Source organism: Pungitius pungitius, chromosome 10 (genome assembly GCF_949316345.1).
Source record: "Pungitius pungitius chromosome 10, fPunPun2.1, whole genome shotgun sequence".
Classification (NCBI taxonomy): domain Eukaryota; kingdom Metazoa; phylum Chordata; class Actinopteri; order Perciformes; family Gasterosteidae; genus Pungitius; species Pungitius pungitius.
The window spans coordinates 17,182,160-17,203,461 of record NC_084909.1 but is presented as its reverse complement, the minus strand read 5'-3'; the positions used below and the strand labels follow the sequence as shown (position 1 = coordinate 17,203,461).

Below are 21,302 nucleotides of genomic sequence, written 5' to 3'. Positions count from 1 at the left end.
GTGTGCGCGGTGTGTGCGCTTGTGTGTGTGTGTCTCCCTCGCTTGTGTGCGCGGTGTGTGCGCTTGTGTCTGTGTGTGTGTGTGTGTGTGTGTCTCCCTCGCTTGTGTGCGCGGTGTGTGCGCTTGTGTCTGTGTGTGTGTCCCTCGCTTGTGTGCGCGGTGTGTGCGCTTGTGTCTGTGTGTGTGTCTCCCTCGCTTGTGTGCGCGGTGTGTGCGCTTGTGTCTGTGTGTGTGTCTCCCTCGCTTGTGTGCGCGGTGTGTGTGTGTGCTCCCCGCCAGCAGCGGAAAGCAGGGAGAGGCGGGGATCTGGGAGGGTGGGTGGCGAGGTTATGAGCGGAACTCAACAGAGGCCGACAGACGAGAGAGAGGCGGCGGCGGCGGCGCGGGGGGGGGGAGAGAAAGAGGGGGGGGAGGGTCTTTCTTGTGCTCCGCGCTGAGAGCCGCCACCGTTTCTCCTTCCCCTCAGATAAGGTTCGTTTGAAGGTTTTAATCTTTATTCTCTTTAAGAAAAAAAAGACGCGGCTTTAGTCCGCGCTTTTCGGGGGGGGGGGGGGGGCGCATGATCCCCAAGGTCGGAGGAAGAAGTGAGATTGATCGCGATTGTTATTTTATGGCAGGGGCCTATCGATTGATTTCATCGACGAATTTAGCAGTTTATTGATTAGGGTTTAATCTATAGGTCTATGTCTCTCACTGCTCCGATAATCTCTCTTCCTCCCCCCTTCTCTCCCCCCCCCTTCTCTCCCTCTCTCGCGAGCAGCAGCAGTGTTTGGCTCGGAGCCACGCTCGCCCTGCCGCGCCAGGCTGTAATTATCCCCGGTGAGGCCGCGCTAACGCAGCGTGGCGCGCCTGTGGGGAACCGGTTAGCCCTACAACACGGATGCGGGAGGGGGGGCATGAACGTGCGCGCGCGCGTGCGCGCGGTTTCGTGCTCGTTTGACAAGGAGAGAGAGGCGCTGCCGTGTTGCCATTTCAGCTGCGCGTATCGAGGCATTTTCAAGTCCACGCATGAACCTTAAAAAGATATACATTTTAGATTAGAAAAACAAAGATTTAAATGTACACGCTCACTATGAAGTCACCATCTTATGCGGTAAACACCAAACGAGTTGCCGTAAACATTTTACGGGAACGGGAAGATTTTCAGACATAATCAGCAACGTGCGCGTTTTTAGCTCGGCGCTCATATACCTATTGATGGTACATGTGCACGGCCCCCGGCCTGAGCGTGTTAGTCAGCTTTCGGGCAAGTTTTGCGGTTGCGTACGTGCGTGCGTGCGCGCGCGCGCGCGTGTGTGTGTGTGTATTTGTGACTGTGAGTTGCAGTAAGCGATCCATAACGATCTGCAGGTGGATTGTGCTGATTAGTACCGGCTGCTGCGGACTGAGCTGCGTGCAAAGAGCTTCCTGCAATCTGAGCCGGCCGACTGTGTGCGCGTGTGCTCGCGCACGTGGATGTGAGAGTGAGTGTGCGCGCGTTCGCGTGTGTGAATCCAGCGCCTGTGCTTGCTTGTGCGTTGGCGGTCAGCCCTTTCAGAAAATATATGGGTCTGTTTTGAGGACAGCCCGTGTCTCGAAGGTGTGTGTGTGTGTGTGTATATATACACGTGCGCGCGCGCGTTTGTCAGGCCACCGCTTCAGTGTCTGATTGCAACAGCAGATGGCTGGATCACTGTGACCTCCCAGAGTGTGCCTCCCTCTGAGCCAGGGTGCACGCGTGTGTGCACTGACGCTTTTTTGTGGGTTTGTGCAAGACACGCACGCACACACACCCGTGGATGACGTAGAGTGACAGTTAGAGGACGCCACCGTGTTGGTTCTTTTCCTCGCCATTACCCAACATGAGCGGGTTCAAAGGCACACGCAGTTCTGGGGGCTGGCTGTTTCCAAAGCACAAAGTTCACACACTGTCGTAAAAGTGCCAGCCGTAAAGAGCCCTGCGCGCTCTCCCCGGACCAGTTTCCGAGAGTCTCCCTCAGACCTTCGGAATTTGTGTTCCTGTTACCTGCAAGTGCTTTCTTCTTTTTTTGCCCTGCGGGTCCTCGGAACAATATTCATCCTAATCTGGTTTCCAGTGAGCGATGGAGAGAGCCTCTGAGTCATAGGGGAGGAGGGGAGGGGGGGGGGGGGTCTGGTGCTGGGACGTCGCCTTGTCTTCCCAAAACACGTCTGACCTTTCAACGTGACTACTGGCGGGGTATGTGCACGCGCGCTCGCGCGTGTGTGTTGGGGGGGAGGGGGGGGGGCAAGGGGTGCGTAAGCAAGAGTAACTGCTTGGCACTATAACATTTATCGTTTTTAGTAGTTTTTCTAAATGAATAAGATAAATAACCGTGTGTGCCTGCTTGGTGACACGTGTATTAAATCGTCGGTTGGAGACAGTGATGTTACCTCTGGACACCCGAATGCTGCGCATCAAACCCATTCATCGCCAGGACGGATCCCCCCCCCCCCCCAGTAAAGGGAGTGAATGGGACATGTGGTGGGACGTGGCTTGATACAGCCCACAGAGAGCACGCCACTTCACATTGCCAAGGCCAAAGAGGTGGCGTTCTTCCTTCGGGGGGGGGGGGGGTCCCTCCGGAACCAACACGCTGCATGTCTGGACTGCGCAGGATGCAGCTAAGGCGGCTTAATGACTGCAGCTCTTCTCGTGCTGGGGGCCCTCCATGCGTGACCACTTAAAGAATGAAAATGGGTTTTCCTTCTCTCTGTTCATGTCCTCGCTGATTACTTCTCATCCTGTGGTCGGCTTCCAAAAGGCTGGGCTCATCGGTGCATCTGTCCAAAATGCGCGTCCAACCCCCCCCCCCCCGCCCCGGAAGATCGTCCACTGGCTGACTTGGTGACGCTGGATCTCATTATGTCCACAAATCTAAATCTCTCTCTACAAACTGAACATTTCTAGAGAGCCGGAATAAAAGTGTCTCGCCTCATGCCGCCATTGGGGTGAAGAAAATAAACCAGCTTCCGAAAGAACGACCCCTTGAAGCTAAACTTCTCCAAGTAACATCTTTAACCTCTTCCAGGGTCTAATGCACATACACAATAATGAGATTGACAATAGAGGCCACACAGTAGCCAACGCACCCTTATTAATTAAAGTTTGAAGGAAGGCTATTAAAAAAAAAATCACAGTTCTGCACCTTTGTCCAGAGAGGGGGGGGGGGGGGACAGGAGAGGAACTGTTCTATGCATCAAAACATCCACCTTTCTTCTCATCTCACAGACACCGGACTTCGTCTGGTAGAACTCCTACTTTCAGCAGCTGTGGCCAGCGCAGCCAGACCTTCCATTTCAAAGTTCCCCCTCTCTTTTCCTACTCCTACTCTGCTTCTGTGTGTCTGTCTGCCGGCTTCTCTCCGACACACACGCACACACACCTACACACACACACGCGCGCGCGCGCACACATGCGGACGCACATACACAAGCAGGCACATGATGCGCACACACACCTCAGGCTTGATATTCATAGCCTCCCTCCTCCTCCTCCTTCACTTGACATGGGAGCCTTAACAGATGTGCCCCAGCCTTGAGCTGCTGCCCCCTCCCCTCCTCCTCCCCCCCCCCCCATTGCCTCGTGCTTCGCAGATTCACCTTATCTGTTAGTGAGGGGGGGAGGGGGGGGGCGGAGGAAGTGACATTTACGTTTATTTAAAAAAGAATCTCGGTATGAAAATGCCACGATGAAAACACTGTCAGTTGGAGCGACACCCCGTTCATTGGTGGACACCCTGCGTCCCGTATTTGTTGTTGATCTTGAATATATATGTGTGTCAAACAATATTTTTTGCATTTGTTTACTTTCCCTTTATATATTTAATATGTGTTACAATAATAAAAAATCTAAATATTATCATCATTATTAATAGTATTACGATATATTTGGTTGTATGTTACATTCCACTAGGTTTTCTGCCTTATTTCTAGTGTTAAAACCTCGCCTGTTCCTGTTTTGGAGTTTCAGCGGAGCTCTTTGTGTGTGTGCGTATTTTGCCGTGTATGTGTGTCTCGCTCGCTGTGTGTGCGTGCGCACGCAGCCAGTGCCGTGCGCTGGAGGCTTATGGTAATTGCGGTCTCCCGACTGGCCTTCTGGGTAGAGTCTGCGCGAGTGGGAGTGGAGCGAGTCGCTCGGTCTCGGCAGCGTTCATCCATTCTGTGCGGCACTCCCCGTACGGCTTCGCGCGTCCTTGGTCTCGAACCCTGCTGGTGTTTCTCTCCACGCTTCTCGAGCGAAACGCGGGACCACGCGGAATAACCTTCAGAAAACCTTGTGAAACTCCGGAGATTCCGATTATCGGAGAGGACATGGAGTGACGGAGAGCGGGAGAAAGGGGGCTTTTTCCGAGGACGGTGTGCTCCGCTGAAACCCAACATGGCGCTGCTGCGAGGCACGGCCGAGCTGATTTAATTTCTCCGCGAGTCCGCCGACCTCGCCACCTGTATCCCGTGGGGAGCCCGGGCCGCACGGCGCGCTGGCTCTGCCGGACCTTAACGGATCATTAGAGGATTTCGCTGCACTCTGACGTTTGTTTTCCTCTCCGCGCAGGATCTCCTTTTTTGTCGCTTTATGGCACCGCAAGTGACATTTGCTGCAGAAGAAAAGTCCGCTTGAAATATCGGGTGACGGATGAGTTGCCTGTAGACAATAGAATAAGGACCGAGAGCTTTTATTTGTAATACTTGTTTTGTTTCGTGACAAGTGGATAACCTGTTAGACACTTTTTTTTTTTGGCCGGGATCGCGTGTCTCCGGCAGACGGGACCGTGACCGGGCTGCTTTCTCCGTACACGCACGGATCGCTGTCCTCCCAGTTCACTTAAGGGGGGGGAAGGCGCGGGTTGGTGCGCAGGGACCACGGCTGGAATTAACAACCAATTAACCAGGTGAGGCAATCAATGACGAACCCGAATGGGTTTTCTTTTCGCGTGTGGTGACGCGAGGACCTCCCCAATGAGGACGGGAAACACACACACACACACACACACACACACCTGGCTCTAAATGTTTAAAACTCTACGCTACCACAACAGCGAATGTGCCATTTAATATATATATAAAAAGATATACATGTATAAAGTGTGTTTTCGGTGAAAGACGGTCTCCGTGGTTGGCTGAATGTGTGCGCGACAGCCCGGTGGTGTGCGGAGAGACGGAGAGGATCGGCCACTTCTAAGAATAGCGCATAGGGTGGTCTTTGTGCGTTTCGGCGGGGCAGTGGCATGTGGTTGATAAATAACACACACACACACACGCGCCCCCCCTACACACACACACACACGCACATACGCGCGCGCGTAATGAGCCGACCGTGAGCTTGGCCTCTTTTAGTTTCTTTTAGTTTTTTTGTTTTTTTTCCACAACTGCCCTGTCAGCCGGAGGGAGGTGAGAAAGACGTCCCGGGGATTATCGGACTTGGAAGTGGCGGCGTCCTCGATGCCGAAAATTCCGGCTTTTCGCACTCCGTTTTATTGCCGAAGTGCGTGAGAGCGCCTGTGGGGCGACGGTGCGAGTGTGTGGGTGCCTGTGCGTGCGTGAGGTTCTGCGCTAAACAAGGTTACGGAATCCAGCCTCGCCCTGCCAACGGGAAGCGAGCGGTGCTGCGCTCGTTTATACACGGTTCAGTTCAGTTGGAGGGCATCCCCGCGGTGCGTGCGCGTGTGAACGTGTTCGTGGGGTGGGAGGCCACGGTGGACGTTGATCAGTTGTCTCATCAGTCCCAGAGGTGGTGTTGGGGAGGGGAATGGGGGGGGGCTTCACCGCTCACCTTCCTGTTTAGTTGATGGAAAACGCTTTGGCATCCTGCCACCGCGCGCACACACGCACGCACACACACACACACGCTTTGTGTCTTGCAGGTGTTCTCTGCTATGACTTTGCGCTGCGGTATGTTGTCTTCCACTCTTGCGTGCAGTTTTTCATTCCGGGGGAATGTCCTTTGCGCACGGAGGAGCCGTGGCGTCCTTTTATAGAACCCCCCCCCCCCCCCCCCCCGCCCTTGTCTCGGCGCCCAGCTATGATACGTGCTGCTGGAGAGATTGTTTTTATTAGGGTAAATAAAGCAAAATTAAATTCAAGTGCCTCATTACGGTCACCTTCATTTCTTAGTGTTTTTTTTTACTAATTTAAAATTTGCTGTTGGCCTGTAATCCAACTACTTCTCCCTATTCCATAAATAACTTTAGTAACCCCCCCTCCCCCCATCCTCCTCCTCCTCCTCCGTGCGGCAGCGACCAACCACGTCCTATGAAGGGAACGTTTAATTGAAATAAGTGCCGCAAGGCGCGCAGGACGTGTCCCAAACTGAACCGTCTTTTCCCTAGCGTGTCTCCAGCCCACAAAGCGGCATTTAACCGGGACGTTTGTCTCTACCAAGACTCAGCCGGGACCGAACTCCAGAGAACGGCTCACATCGCGGGAGTTCTTTTGTTGTTGTTGTTGTTGTTGTTTTTATTCTTCCCCGCGCAGCTGCATGTCCTACAGCCACACGGGCACACATTAGGGGACGCTCTCAAGGATCGATGTGCCTCTCATCGACGAGTTTAGCGGGGGATGCAGCGGCTATAAAAGCCGCCTCGGCTCCGGCAGCCGATCTACAGCGTAGAGGATCGGTTCGAGCGACCGGAGCGGGCTGCGCAGCGGGACCTCGTGCTCCGCAGCTTTTTCCAGGGAGCGGAGCTGGAGGGATTAAGTGTTGGGGGTAGGGGGGGGGGGGGTGGAGACTACACTTCAGGGGGGATTTCAAGCGGAAATAATGCTCGATTGTATTTCAATGTATTGTACCCGTTGGTTCGAGGAAATATAGGCGGAATGACTCTAGCCAGGGCCTCAAGTTAAATTAGATCTGGAGGTTTTAAAAGAATACAAAATGAGTGGAGAGAATCAGGATTTCTACTTTGAGGGATTATGAAGTGACCCAAAAAAGCATATGGCTAATTACCTACCAAATTGCCCACATGAAGCCCACTGCGCTGCTTGGTCCAAGGAGGGGGGGGGGGCAGATTTGGGTGGACACGAGATTTATATAATATGTATTTATTTATTTTTATTTTTAATGTCTCCGAGTAACAAATTAGTCATCGGGACGCAGATTTGAACGAAGACTCTTCACAGAATTCTTCAGAATAATCTCCTTTCATCACCCCCCCCCCTCTCCCCCTCGTTCGCTGTCTTTCTCTCTCTCTCTCTCGCGCGCTCTCTCTGTCTCTCTCTCTCTTAATAACACAACCTTTTAATGGAGCCCGTATCCCCCGAGTGATGCATGCTGCGGAAAGCGAAAAGCAAATATTTCACGTTTTGTGTGGGCCGAGTTTATTTATAGCGCCGTGGCCGACGCGCGTCGGACCGTTTTCGCGCATCATTTTTCCACCGCGCGGAGCCGTCGGCGCGGCCCTGATCGCTCTCCCAGGTGTTGAACACGGCGACGGCTGCTTGCTGTTGTGGGGCCTCTTTCACCACCTGCTCGGGGCGGGAATGTTGCGCTGTTGTTGTTGTTATTCTTCTTATTCTTATGGAATCTCTCGCCCTCCTTTCCTTGCGGGAGGACTTTCACTCTTTGTCCGAAAGAGAGAATGGTCTCCGAAAGTTCGTGTTTATTTGTTGTTGTTTTTTTAATAAGAAATGACTTCATAGTCCAATGTAGAAATGGCTTCATTCATCTCGGCCATCAAGTCACACATTCAAAGTGTGGGTCGGGGTCCCTGGAGAGATCACCAAACACCGGGCCTGCTGGGGCCGTATTGTCATGCTGTGGGGGCTAAAAGGGCCAACCACGCAACCTCCATTTTTAAACCCATTAACCTGGTGTTTGTCCGCTTTGCCACAATCAAACGGGGCCACACGGTCTCAGAGAGACGATAGAAAGCGCGTCAATAAAACCCCGGGAACACTTTAACATATCAAAGCGTGCTGTAACGGGTCGGCGGTATCCAGCCGGAGTCTTATTGTGTTCGCGCTTGTTTTTTTCTCTCTCGCTCCCTCGCTCTCTCTCTCTCTCTCTCTCTCTCTCTCGTGCGCGCTCCCTCGCCTGGATTTAAAACAACAGTCTCGGCGCTGCGCTCGCTGCTGAGGCGAGGTGCGTGTGAACAAAAAGCGGAGGCACCGCAGAGAGCCGAGGAGAGATCGGTTTTCCAGGCGCTGCGTTGCTCCCGGAGGAGACGTCACGGTTTGATTGAAGCTACGCTCCGTGCCGGCCTCCCGGGACCTCGCGATGAAACGAGATATCTTGCCCCCCCGCATCCCCCCTCCTCTCTCTCTCTCTCTCTCTCTCTCTCTCAGCTTTTTGTTTCGATGAGGTCTGGATCACTTCCCCGCAGAGATGTCGCCCCCCCCCCTCCCCGTTCTGTTTTGCCGTCACAGATGCTGTCACTACGGGCCCCGGAGAAAAAACACCCCCAGTTTTTTCTCTACTCGTAACACTGGCATTTTAACACAAATATTTCTGATGGCAGTTTAAGCCCGATGGCAAGTGTTTTTTTTTGTCAATTTGGTCTTCGGGAGCGAAATGTAGGATTTATTTATTTTTCAGGAACCCAAGTTAAAAATGTAAATCTCCCGGAGTGTGTTCTGCCGAGTGAGGCCCCACTGGTGGGTCAGGAGATTGATTTAGCAGCGCAGTAGGGCCGACACATCACCTCCCTCCTCTCGAGTAGGTGCGGGATCGATCGTGATCGGGCCCTCTCGGTGTTTTTTCTACGTCCGTCTGTCTGGCGCACGGCGATGTGAGGGCGTTAGCAGTTTACCACATGCAAGTCACACCGGATACGGTCCCGGCTCAGTTTGTATATTTCTTTTTTTTCTTCTAACTTCTGGGATCTGGGCCTCACACGTAGCCTCATTTCCTCGTGTCACCCACAATGCACGTGCCCTTTTTAGAGGCCCGCAATCTAGGCCATGTTGGAGGTGTGGACGCATTGTTTTTACTTCACGCTGAGTCGGCACCTGTTTCTACTGACGCTCTTTTAGCGCAATGTGCGTCTTTCCGCAACGCCAAAAATTAGGCCTCCTCTTTTTTTTGCAGCTTATTCGTCCTATATGGCGGATGGGGGGTCGGTCCTTTATCGTAGTGCGCTTACATCCAACACATGAAAGCAGCGCCCGAATGTCAAAGGAAAGTCAAGAAGCCTCCGGTAAACGCGGGGCCGCGCGTCCCCATTACAATCCGGTCCTTTGGAGGAATAAAGGGCCATTTAGTCCCCATTTGGCCCGGGATGAATAGAGCCAGTTTAGCGGCCGCCGGCCGGGCCCTACTGACAACACGGGGGGGGGGGGGCTCACAATGTCGACGTTGTTGACGGCCGTGGTCCCGAGGGCGGTGAGGGGGGACGGATTGAACCGTGCACCGACTTGCATGGGGCTGTGCAGCGGCCCGAGGAGGACCGAGGGGGGGGGGGGGGGCTTGTTTACAGCTCGGCTGCTAATAATGTGACAGCTGAAGAGACGCCGCCGGCTCCCTCCAGCTCTACGCTCCACCAGCAGCGCGCTCCCCGCGGCGCCCTACAGCGTTGATCCCGCTGCCTCCGTTCAGTCTGCACGCTCCTGTTGTGTCAAAAACGACACCGCGAGGCAGTGCGTGGGCTTCCCGCATCTGGACCCCGAGTCCACGCGCAGATGATCAATGTGGCCATTTGGCACACGCCAGCCCGATGACCAATAACAATTCAAAGTGGCCACGCGTTTTCTCACTCTTTCCCTTTTACCGTCTCTGTAACGCCGCAGAGTGAGGCCCCGGGGGCCGCGTCTTTTGTAGTCACGTTGTAGTTCAGGTCCCCCCCCCCCGTTTATTCCCGTTGATTTCTATTTTGTTTTGTGCACAGAATTCCTTAGGCACATACGTGGCAGCCTCGCAGTTGCGAGTGTGTGCTTGTGCGCGCCCACTTTTAATCCCTGTTTATGCCCACCCCACCCCCGTCGCTGCGGAGATTATCCTGCGTCACACTGCATTTTTTTTTAGCCGAACGGGGCTCTGCGCTTCAGAGAGTTTGGCAAAGCTCCAGGGACAAAGAGCGCGAGGGGCGCCGTCACGCAGCGAGACGCACGTCCCCGGTTCCCCGTTCGACTACCCGAACAGATTAGCAAACACACGAGGGGTTTATGAATAATTGATGGCCCAATGGGTTGTTCTAATGTGGATGTGCGTTTCTGGTGGGTTACGGACATGCAGAAGAGAGGGAGCTGCTGGTTCGACCACCTTCCCAGCCCCGTCGTCAAACACCCCCCACACGCACACGCACACAGATCAGCGGTGCACACGCATCCGCCGCGCTGCATCGGGAATAGAGGCCTCTCAGTCTTGGAGGAAATGATGAGCGGTGCCGCTGCGTGCATGCGCTGCGGGTCACGTAGAGTTCAAGTAATTGTCGTCAGAAACAGGAAACACGGGAAAGGGGGGAGAGAGGGGTTGTTTTCTCTCCCTCCCCCTCAGTCTTTCCGTCTGCCCTTGTTTTTTCTTTTACTACAAAAAAATAAATCCGCACTATACCGGAATGCAGAGCTATAGGTTCCGCCAAAAACGCCCGGCGGTTTTCTGGTTAATGGTGCGAGTCGCGGCTTCGCTCCAGCGGTCTGGTTTATAAACGCAGCGTCGACCGCTGTGCGCCCCCCCCTCGCCCCCCCTCCCTCGCCCCCCTGCGTCCCTCCCTCCCGCCCGCCCGCTGCTGCCGACCACTGTGATGGATTGGGCGGCCGTCGGGAGTTGTTTGTTGCGCAAACTATTCTTAGCAGCGGGGATGAGCGTCAACACTGTCTTTTCCTCCTCTCCTATCTCCCTCCCTCCGCCCATACGTGACATTTTGGAAGAATCCCTCCCAAAATATTCTCACGCAACAACTGTTTTTTTTTTTCTTTTTCAAACCGCGGTGAAATTATAAACATCATAATTGGAATACAGGCGTAAATCCGCTGTTTGACTTCATGGTTCCTTGACTTTTACACCAACACCGTGTCAATGCGCATTCCCTGCACCTCCCCAAACGGTCCGGTAAAAATGAACATAATGAGTTATTAAAATAGTTATATCAAATAGCATTTTTAAATTATTTACTTCGGATCGATGTGCCTTTGGACGTGAGGCCCATACTGCCTACGGAGATTCTACAAAGGAAGCCAAAAGCTCCCGAAGGGTGGGTGTGCTGTATTATAAAAGAAAAGCCCATGCTTTTGTTTGAATGACTGCATGGTGTTTTGGACCGGACTCAGACTAACGACTTCAGGCCGATGACTAATATGGTGCTCATGACACAGTTGTAACACATGAAAGTCTATGCAAATGTGTGGCGGCGTTGCGAATGTATTTTGCTGTACCACAATTATGGACATCAAAGAAGAAAATAACATTAATATGTCCCATCCTTTTCCATACATTTTAAAGGTTTTAAAAAGCTCTGGGTGGTATACCGGTTTCAATTTTCCATTCGGTATGAATTTCTAAAAATACCGTCATATGGGGTTATAGCCATTACAACTGTTGTGCTCTTCGGCGGTCAGCAGAATATATTGTTCACAGGTCGGAGCTATTTGTCTCAGGTCGAGGGACTTAGGACCCTGGGGAATGTAGTTGGGGGGGGGGGGGGGGGGGGGAAAGGAAAGAAGAGGACCGGTAAACAAGCCGCACCAACAGCTGTTCACTGATATAACCGCTGAAATCTTAAGAAATACCGTGATATACATTTTTGGCCATACCGCCCAGCCCTAGATTTTAATTTCAGTCTTTTTTAAATGTTAAGTTTGTAACCTACGTGCATGCATCAGAGAGCCTGTGTCCTACAGAGGCCACTCCCAGCAGTGCGTGCAGTGAGCCGCCAAGTGCTTGATCCTGACCTTGAGGCCCGGCTCAGCCTCTCATCTTCTCTCGGCGGGGCTGCTATTCATTTCATGGAAATGACAGGCGGCGCCGTGGCCGCGCAAACTACTCGGTCATCGGCACCGTGTGCGCGTCGTGAAGTAATGACAGGCCTTTAAGACAGCCGACTCTTTTTATTTTACGACCTGAATGAACAGACCATTTTCTCCCTCTCCCTCCCCCTCCGTTGTTCTCGTTTTCCCTTCTGGTAAAGCAACCCAGACCGGGCCTTATGTCACGGACAGATATTTCATTAAATCGGTGAAGGTTAGGCTAAAACGGAAATGTCCAGAAAGGCAGCGTGTCATTGACTATCTGCGTTTGTTTAAGAGGATTATTTTTTCATTATCACATTTGGTCTCGTGGATGGCAGAATTGTTCCATGCAAGAGGAGAAGCAGTGTGTGCGCGCGTGCGCGTGCGAGCAGGGGTGCATGTGAAGCGCCAGGAAATACGAGCAACGGGACTGGTGTGATCTCTCAACGGTCGTCTGTGTAACACAAATCCGGGCTTCACGTGGCTGCACGCACATTCGTTTCTACTCTGTGGCCGTTTTTTTTTTTTTACTCAAGCACGCACACCGTTTTCAGTTCCGTCAGTTGCGGATGTTGAGGGAGCAGGACTGTGGCCTCGGGGGAGCGGTTGGGGGATGGGAGCACTGGGGCGGGGAGGAGCCGCGCCGAGGGGCCCCGCAACAGGCTGATTAATGGGCCCCGGGTCACGGCAATAAAAGTGGCGTGCCAGCGGCGCGGCAGCCAGGCTCAGGGGCGTTTCTCTGGGATGATCGAGGAGCCAAGTTTCCCTGCAGCTCTCGGCACCGCCGACGATTCACTTGTACTATTTAAAGGCACTTCTCCCCCCCCCCCCCCCCCCCCATCCTCCACACACTGCGTTCCTGTGCAGTAATGTCCACCCTGAGTCATCAATGAAAACTTAGATATTCTCCTTTTAGATATAATCTGCCCTAGAGGGAGCAGTCATTTCATCTTTCCCTGTTGTTGTTATTGCCAGTTTTTCAGTTTTTTTTTTGAAGCGGCCTCTTGAATTTCACCAGACCACTTTGTTGCTATCAAGATTCCCCTTGTCAAGGCTCGAAGGTGTTTTGAGCACTGTATTGTCATATGTACAATGTTTTTATAAAAAAAAAAAAAATGTTTGGTTTGGCAGTATATTCTTCAGTATTACAAGTAATAGAAAAATAATCACACATTTTTATATCTATTAAACAGATACAACTTACACAAAGTACTGTAAATTTGCTGTTAAAAAAAGGTGCGTTAAGATTAGAGAACATCATTTTAATTAAATTAAAGTTATAAAATCAAACCCCAATAAGGAACCCTGGATAAAAGCAAAGGTTCAATGTCAAAGACCAATTATTAGATTTCCTGAAATGTTGCACTAATGAATAAATGAAAACAATCTTCTTGTCACTTCTTAAGTATCTCTTAACATGTAATGGCTGCTCTGAAATGATAAAAGAAACTATAATGTGTACAAAACATTTACAGATGAAGGACATTTCTCATGCAAAGTCATCTTTGTTTTTTGTTTATTGTCGTTTCTCTTGCGTTTAAAAATGAAAAAAACCACCTCAGTGGTGAAATTCTTTATACTTCAACATACGCTATTCCTTTTTTTAAACTGAATTTCTGGTTTATTGTAAATTATAGTTTTTTTCTTTCCCTCTAGCGTACTTTTTTTTTTGGTACGGATTCTTTGGTGTGAGAGTTTGTTGATCCGTGGCTCTGCGTTGGAGGGCGGCAAATGGTCTCCCACCGAAGTGGTCTCTGATGTATAATCTTCCCTCGCTCCGCTAGCCGAGGCAGCCGACAGAGCGGGTCAGAGAGGGCACGGAGAAACCAGTGTGTGGGGAACGTGACTGAATAGACGCAGCCCCACAATGCACGTTGAGCCCACAGGGTGGGCAGGATGGGGAGGGGAGGAAAGGGGGGTGGTGGTGGCTGGGGGGCGTTGACGGTTGGGAGGGGAGCGGAGCCCACACTCTTTCATCTCGTGTGTGTGTGTGTGTGTTTCGTGTGTGACAAAGCTACCTTTCGTTTCTTTGTAAATTTGCCCTCCTCCCGTGATCTAAATGTTGACCTATGAATCAAAGACTTTGCAATACATTTTTAGTCTAATTTCTATTGCTGAGATTTTACAAAGTTTTAAGCTCTGAAAAAAAAGCCCCCCAAAAATGGTCTGTTTGTACGCGCGTCAGAGCCAAGACACTGACTGCTAACTGTTTGCTCATCTCCACAGGGCAACATCTGTTCGTGATGTCGATGCAGAGACACAAACCAACTTGGAACTAAGACAAGGGAACCACGTCACACACAACATGGCAAGTTCTGTTTACACTCAATTGTCGTGTTAGTTATGATTCATGCACACACATGCGACAAACCTAAAGCATTTAGCAACCTTTTTTTTAATTACTTTGTTTAGTGGTAAATATTTTCGTTTGTGCTTTCACTGTGAGATTTTCTAAATGTTATTTCTGAAGGATCTGAATCACATTTACTTCTCTGCCATCCATTTTTATGGCACAGGTGGATGCAAGGTTGACGCCTCTGTCAGCGATGGGGTTGGACCGAGGGAGTCTGATCCACGACGGTCTCCGTCTCCATGGTGGGGTTATATACCCAGGCATCAGAGCACTGCCAGCGGAGAAGAGTCGAGAGACGCCCGCCCACACCCTCACTTATAACAGGGATGGTCTCCCAGAGCTCATCTATAAACCTGACGGCCCCTTGGACAGTCGTAAACCCACTAATGGATACCTGGGCCTGTACAAGGGCACTCCTCCAGGTCTCCACAAACCTTTGCTGCTTCATGGATCTGAAGGTCTTGGCTTAGAACGCAGATTAGGGCCGGGAGAAAAGGCCTCTGAACTGGGGTTAGCAGGCGCTGGTGGCAGCTACCTGCGCCTGCCTTGGCTCAGCCCCTATCCTGAAGCCAGCATGTATCCCTTCATGGACACATCCAAGTACGCTCTAAACATGTACAAAGCCTCCTTGCTTGGCCAACCTAACCCCTATCTTGCCCAGCACCTGGCATACCCATCTCTGTGTGCATCCCAGGGAGGCAACGTTAACCCTGCTGCTGCTGTTTCCGCTGCTGAGAGGCTCTACTATATGCCCCCCTATCCTCCTTCCCCCATCTCTTCTCCCTTGGTGGCGCCCCCTATGAGGATTCCTGCTGTGACAGTGGCTCCCACATCCATGGTTCACTGTCAGGACAAAGGGCTTGGTGTTGCGTCTCAGTTTGCACAGCAGCTTCACCAGCCTTCCCCTCATCCACAGCATCATCAGGCTGCCATGGACAGAGACCGGTCACCTAGCAGAAGCAGCAGACCAAGCAGACCTCCCTCAAGGAAGGGCTCTAGCAACAACAGTAACACTACTGGCACCAATAGTGGGAATAATAATAATAGTCAGCCGTCCGATTCTTCTCCTCATGCATCTTCTCGCCTTCCTCAGCCTCCCCCTCCTGCCCTTATTGACAACTCACTGGATGTACAGCGCCCAGTTGCTAGAATAGGACACCCACCCACCTCCTCCACCTCTTCAATATCTGTCTCGTCCTCATCCACACAGTCCATTCCTCATCCATTTTCTGTAAGCAGCATGGCATCAGAGCAGCCCTCTCCCGCCCGGTCCAGCTCCCATAAGTCTAGGCCAAGAGATGGAGCACCTGAGCACAGAAATGCAGGGGCTGAGAGGAGACCCAGCAGGTCACCCTCCAAATCCAATTTTGAGAGGCCAGCTCACCAACCTCAAGCAACCAAAGACTCTGCAGAGAAGCCCTTGGATTTGTCTGGAAGAATGCTGGAGTTTGGGTTGTCTCCCAATGGATATCCAGTCAAGATGGACACTTTAGGATCCGGCCCACGTTATGGAATCCCCCCTAGCCGAGAGCTCCTAAAGGACAAAAAACTATCCCTCTCTCCTTCCTCCCACCCACACTCTGTGGTCAGCAGCACTTCTACTAAGGTCCCAGAAAGGCCAGAAATGATAAGCACTTTACACTCTTCTTGGGTTGTACCTAGCCCCTCTCCATCCCGTACACAGCACACACCAGGCTTGCCCCCCTCCCCAAGGCCTAACACAGACCTGGGCCTTTCTCAAGCCAAAGGCTCCTCCCCCTCTGTCATTAAACACAAAGGTCTTGAGAGAGTACTCCCTCAGCAACGTAGCTCATCCTGTCCAAGGACAGGGGAGTCTAACCTAAATGTGTCCTCCACTCAACACTCCTCTCTAGTTAGTTGCAGGGCTCTTTCTCCCAAGCCCAACAGCGAGTGGGTCAAACACAGCCCTGGCCAGTCAGAACACCAAGGCCACCACAGAGAGGGAACAGAAAAGTCCTCCCAGTCCACTAAGAGAGGTGAAACAACTCCAGAACTGTCATCGTACAAGAGGCCATGTTTAGAGAATGGTCACACCCCTGGCCACCTTTACCTTCCTCAAAGTGATGCTTACCTGAACCACAGTTTGGCCTATGCCAATAGATACTTGCACTACCCCATCCCTGATGGCATGGCACTACACTCCTTGCCAATTGCAGGGAAAGGCCCAGTCTATCCTCACCCAGTATTGCTGGGCAGCAACAGCCTTTACCCAACCCACTTGGCGGCAAAACACCCTTTACCCTACCACAACCTCCCAACTGGTGCAGGAGGGGAATACCTCACTTATAACTCACAGGAGATGGCCCATCCCCTGATGCAAACACACTCAGACAAGCTGGCAGAAAGGGGAGATGCAACCTTGAAGCCCCGGGGACAGGAGAAATCCCGGGGGATTGTTGAAGAAGGCGTGGGACACAAAGATCACAGCATTGGAAAAGAGAATGGCAAAGGAAGCCAAATTAAGTCTGATAGGGAAGCAGGAGCACAAGGACATGGTGGCAATCAAAGCAAACACCCCTCTTCTTCTGGAACATCCAGAGAAAAGATTGTCTGCATTGACCTTGTACACTCAGACACAGATATTGAGTCTTCCCCAACAGTCAACAAACAGCCTTTTGCTGAAAACATCAGCAAGGTTAACCAAAATGAATGTTGTCATAGTAACCAAAATTTGACAAAGTCTGAGTACGAGCCAAAACACCAACACCGCCTTTCCCATCCTTATCCGATCCACTCTGGACACAGCCCAACCCTGAAGTCCAATCACACCGAAAGACAGCCAGATACTCCCTTTGGGAAACCAAAGACTTTGCAGGACATGGGTGGTCCCGGGGTGAAGCCCAGCACATTTCAGACCTCTCCAGGGACTTTCGCCCAAGCCGAGAATAGCCCAGAGGTGCGGAGTCCCAGCCCAGACCCAGACGACCAAGACCAGAGCACTTTGCGCTGTGCCCGCACATCTGGGGAGCGCAGCTCTGGTAAGGACAAACGGGAAAGAGACAGCCGAGCTCCTCGCTTGTCTCAGCATTGCACAGATGTGGTGAATGAGGAGGGAACGTGTGAGGGGGAGGCCGAAAAGGAAGACAGTATTGTTGACCTAGGGGAGTCTCAAGGAGAAGGGGACGATGACGACGACGATGATGATGACGACTACTACGAAGAAGATGGCCTGGCGTCCCCTAAAGGCTCTCGTAGATCCAGCCTGGCCAAGAGGATTGCTAACTCCTCAGGCTACGTTGGAGACCGCTTTAAATGTGTTACTACTGAGCTGTATGCTGACTCCAGCAAGCTGAGCCGTGAACAGAGAGCCCTGCAAGTAAGGCCATTAACACTTATCTGTATGTGTGCGTGTGCGTGCGTGTGTGTGTGTGTGTGTGTGTATATGTTTACACTACAGGGAATAGTGGGCTTGAAAGAGGTCATATTGATCAGTGTTGTGCATACTCTCCATACATACTATCAGTTATGACATCTAATCAAGAATTGCCCTCCCCCACCCCCCCCACACACACATGCAAAAGGGTCTATATCTTTATTCCCTTCCTTCAGTACAAAATCCTGCCTGTGGAACAAACCCTGCATGAAACTGGTACGGGCCGCGTTAACAACAGTGCAGAAGAATCTAAATGCTGCGGCCCTGGCCATAGACTTGACCTTCCCTCACTTTCATTGTCATTGTCATAGTGAGCTGGTCTATCGGGGAAGGCAGTTCAGATGGTAACCAGGGCGTCTCTGTGTTATTTCCACAATTTTTTTTTGTGTGTGTGTGTGTGTCCGTACGTGCCCGTCCTTGCGTCACTGCCTCAGGGCCAAAGTATGTTTGTGCTGACGAGCTATGGAGCCAGTTACTGTAGTTTCAGAGCGTGCCCGTGGCAGCCCCACGGTTCACGCTGCCTTCGGCTATGCTTAACCCTGAGGTGAGGGGCAGCAGAGGGCGTGTAGTGTGCTTAAAAAACAGCAGCTGCCCTCTTTGGGGTCCCTCTTAGGCTTTCTGCATGTCTCCCCCCTCCCCCACAGTGGCCTACGCTGCCCTGCTTGGTTGCTGTCCAAGGACATAGTCCCCCCCCCCCCCCCCCCCCCACCCCCCCGTGGCTCTCCTGACACACATCACGTTACATCTATAAACGCTCCGCTACAGAAACGTCCCCTTCACTCTGCCATCGCCCACCACCATCCCGATACTCATTGAGCTATTCATTCTAAATCATTACCTCTGGTTCCTCACGTGCTCAACGTTCAGGTTAGAATCCCAGACAAACCCGACCCTATATTGTCCACAGGCTCCAAGGCGGATATCTTAATAGCTTGCATATGTCTGTCTATGTTGTGAGCGTGCGCGCTAGCAAACTGTGGTTTTGTCTGTGTCATGCTTGTCAATGCACAGCTGCAACGCAAAGTTATCAAATGCTCTATTTCTGAACATGCACAAAATAAGACTGTGAAATCTATTGGGATTTAAAAAACCAAACCGAATCGGCGTTATCAATCACGCTCCAAATAACCATACTGTTTCGATTGCCTTTTTCCAAATTTGTCACGTATGCAGTTCAGAAATCATTTGAAAGTTTTGATGCAGCGTTAATCGACCTGTTGAGTCACTTTAATTTGTTTGTCATTTTGTGGGATTGTGGCTGCCTATTGTGTGTTAAAAGAAACATGTGGGGAAACAAAGTCATTAAAAAAAAAGCTGAAATGATGGACAGATATATTGAGCCCCCCCATTCTAATTGCTTAGATGGAAGTCATATCACGAGAGGGGAGTAATATAAGTCAACCTGCAGCTAACTGGGAGGTCAGTTCTTTACATTTCTTATCACATCTGCCTCTGACGGGCTCTGTCTCCTTTGTACTCTGTATCGCTGCACATTCCTTCTTCTCCCCCCCCCACCCCCCCACACTCCCTTCTTTCCTCTTTTTCCTCTCCTCTCTCTGCCTCAGGGCTTAGATGTATGTTTCCTAGCTATGTTTATGTTTCAGGAAGGGAGATGCCAGGATTTAAGCCCCAGAGCGCATGGACTCACAGTGGCTGCAGTAGTCTAATCTGTGTCTTTATGCCATGCCTGTGATTTATCTGTCTACCTTTTTGTCCTGTGTGCGTTTTGTGTGTGTGTGGGTTTAATTTCCTTGGCATTTTCTTTGATTTTAAGACGATGTGATTTCTGACGCAATTTTGTTTGCTTCTGTAGCTGTTGAGGCCAGATTGAGGCTCAGTGAGGTGTGTGCGTATGTGTGTCTGTGTGCGGCGTGGGCAGACGATGAGTGGGTTTCATGGGTTTTTCCTCTGCATTTTTGTGTGTGTGTGTGTATGTGCGCGCACAGCGGGCAATGATGCGGTTCTCGGAGCTGGAGCTGAAGGAGAAGGAGGGCGGCGGTGTGTGCGTGTCTGCCTCGGCAGCAGGACGGGAGCTGGCAGACGGCCAGCGGAGAGAGCGAGGGCTGGAACACTGCCAACACACCACCAGGCCGGGAGAGAGGGAGGGTGAGTAACCCGGCACCGCACACACACACACACACACACACACACATTCATGATGCACGCGGGGCACACACACACATTCATGATGCACGCGGCACACACACACACACACACACACACACACACACACACACACACACACACACAGCGAGCAGCCACTCTGCAAATGAACGCTCGGAGAGGAACACACAAACAATAGGCGCACGTACACACCCGCGTGCACTTGCAGCAAACGCTGAGGCACGACCGGGTCACTCTAAAAAAAGACGAACGCTTCCACACAAAGAGTCTAAACGCACACACACACACACACACACACACACACACACACAGAAATGCGTGCACTCTTACACAAGCTAGGGAGTGAGGGAGCCGGCACGAGAGACGGAGAGGGGGAGTTTTATTTTCAAGAAGTCTTTTGTGCTTATCTGGGGAGGAAGGAGGGGCAGAGATTGCGTGAGAGAGGGAGGGAGGGAGTGAAGGGGGGGGGGGGGCGGCGCGGGGGGTGGAAGCGGATGGGAGAGAGCGAGAGGAGGAGGTGGAGGAGGAGAGGGGGGGTGGGAGGAAGGGGATGAGGGAGAGTTGCGTTGGCGCGGAGCCCAGCTGTGTGTTGGAGCGAGGCCGCGGCTGACGTGTGAGCCTAATTATGGCATGGAGAGAGACGGGGGGGGGGGGGGAGTCGCGCTCAGTGTGAGAAGGGCGTGGTGCGGTCATGCCGTGGGGGAGGACAGGGGGAACAGGGGGCTGTGGGGGGGGGTTGGAGTCGCCGTGTGCAGCAGGACGTCCCCTCACTGAGCCGTCCGCCCGTTGGCTCGGCTCACATCAGATTAAAAAGTCTTTACCCCATCAAAGTTTTATTGCCTGTCTTTAAAGCAGAATAAAAGCTGGCTGCTGTTTAACTGGCATTCTCCTTCCTTCAATCCCCCCCCCCCCCTGTTTCCCTGCTCCCTGTCTGTCTGGTTTGTGGTCGATCTGTCTCCCTTTCATCCTCCTCCCTATTTCATGCCTGCCCCCTCGTTGCACCCCCCCCCCTCCCCCTCACCCCCCTCCCTCTGTCTGCGCTCCGTTCAGGTGTCCGGCCAGTGTACGGCAACAGAGTGCCGGTCCTCCAGAGATGCGGGGGCCCGAGCGAGCCCATGTCCCCGGGGCACGGGGCTGGCCAAGCAGGGCTGACTGACGGAGCCAGGCAGGTGAAGAGGGAGCCAGACGGAGGCAACTGTTTCCCCCCCACTTTGACACCGGCGAGGGGATACGCCGAGGGGAGGGACAGCCCCGTGTTTGGAGCCAACAGGAAGCGGCAGCTCGGCTTCAAGGCCGAACAGGAGGACGCCGAGTGGGAGGAAGGAGACAGGGTGTCCCACCCGGAGAAAAGGGCCAAGCTTTCTACGGGTAGGAATATCTTGAACACGCATCATCACCCACATGCCACTCCGCCCCCCCCCCTCCCCCCCGCCCTCCTTTCTGCTGTCGGTGCATCTCTTCAATTCGGCCGGGTGTTTCGCCTTCGTCCTGTGTTATGGTGATCACTGGCTCATCCCTCGTTCTTTTTTTTTTTTTTTTTTTTTTTTTTAAAGC

General features: G+C 52.2%; 1 protein-coding gene across 2 annotated transcripts in view; it reads left to right on the top strand.

Annotated features, from left to right (window-relative positions):
- Positions 1 to 3,939: 3,939 nt before the first annotated feature.
- The window catches only part of bcor (BCL6 corepressor), a 31,037-nt gene continuing 13,674 nt past the window's right edge, over positions 3,940 to 21,302 (top strand). The window contains exons 1-6 of one of the 2 annotated variants that reach the window (XM_037488073.2): positions 3,940 to 4,889; positions 14,104 to 14,185; positions 14,394 to 17,567; positions 18,987 to 19,043; positions 19,571 to 19,730; positions 20,799 to 21,116. In XM_037488073.2, coding sequence (XP_037343970.2) covers positions 14,183 to 14,185; positions 14,394 to 17,567; positions 18,987 to 19,043; positions 19,571 to 19,730; positions 20,799 to 21,116 — 3,712 coding nt within the window. In that variant the 5' untranslated portion in view covers positions 3,940 to 4,889; positions 14,104 to 14,182. The remainder of the gene's footprint in view (positions 4,890 to 14,103; positions 14,186 to 14,393; positions 17,568 to 18,986; positions 19,044 to 19,570; positions 19,731 to 20,798; positions 21,117 to 21,302) is intronic. The other variant, XM_037488074.2, reaches the window with a different exon arrangement.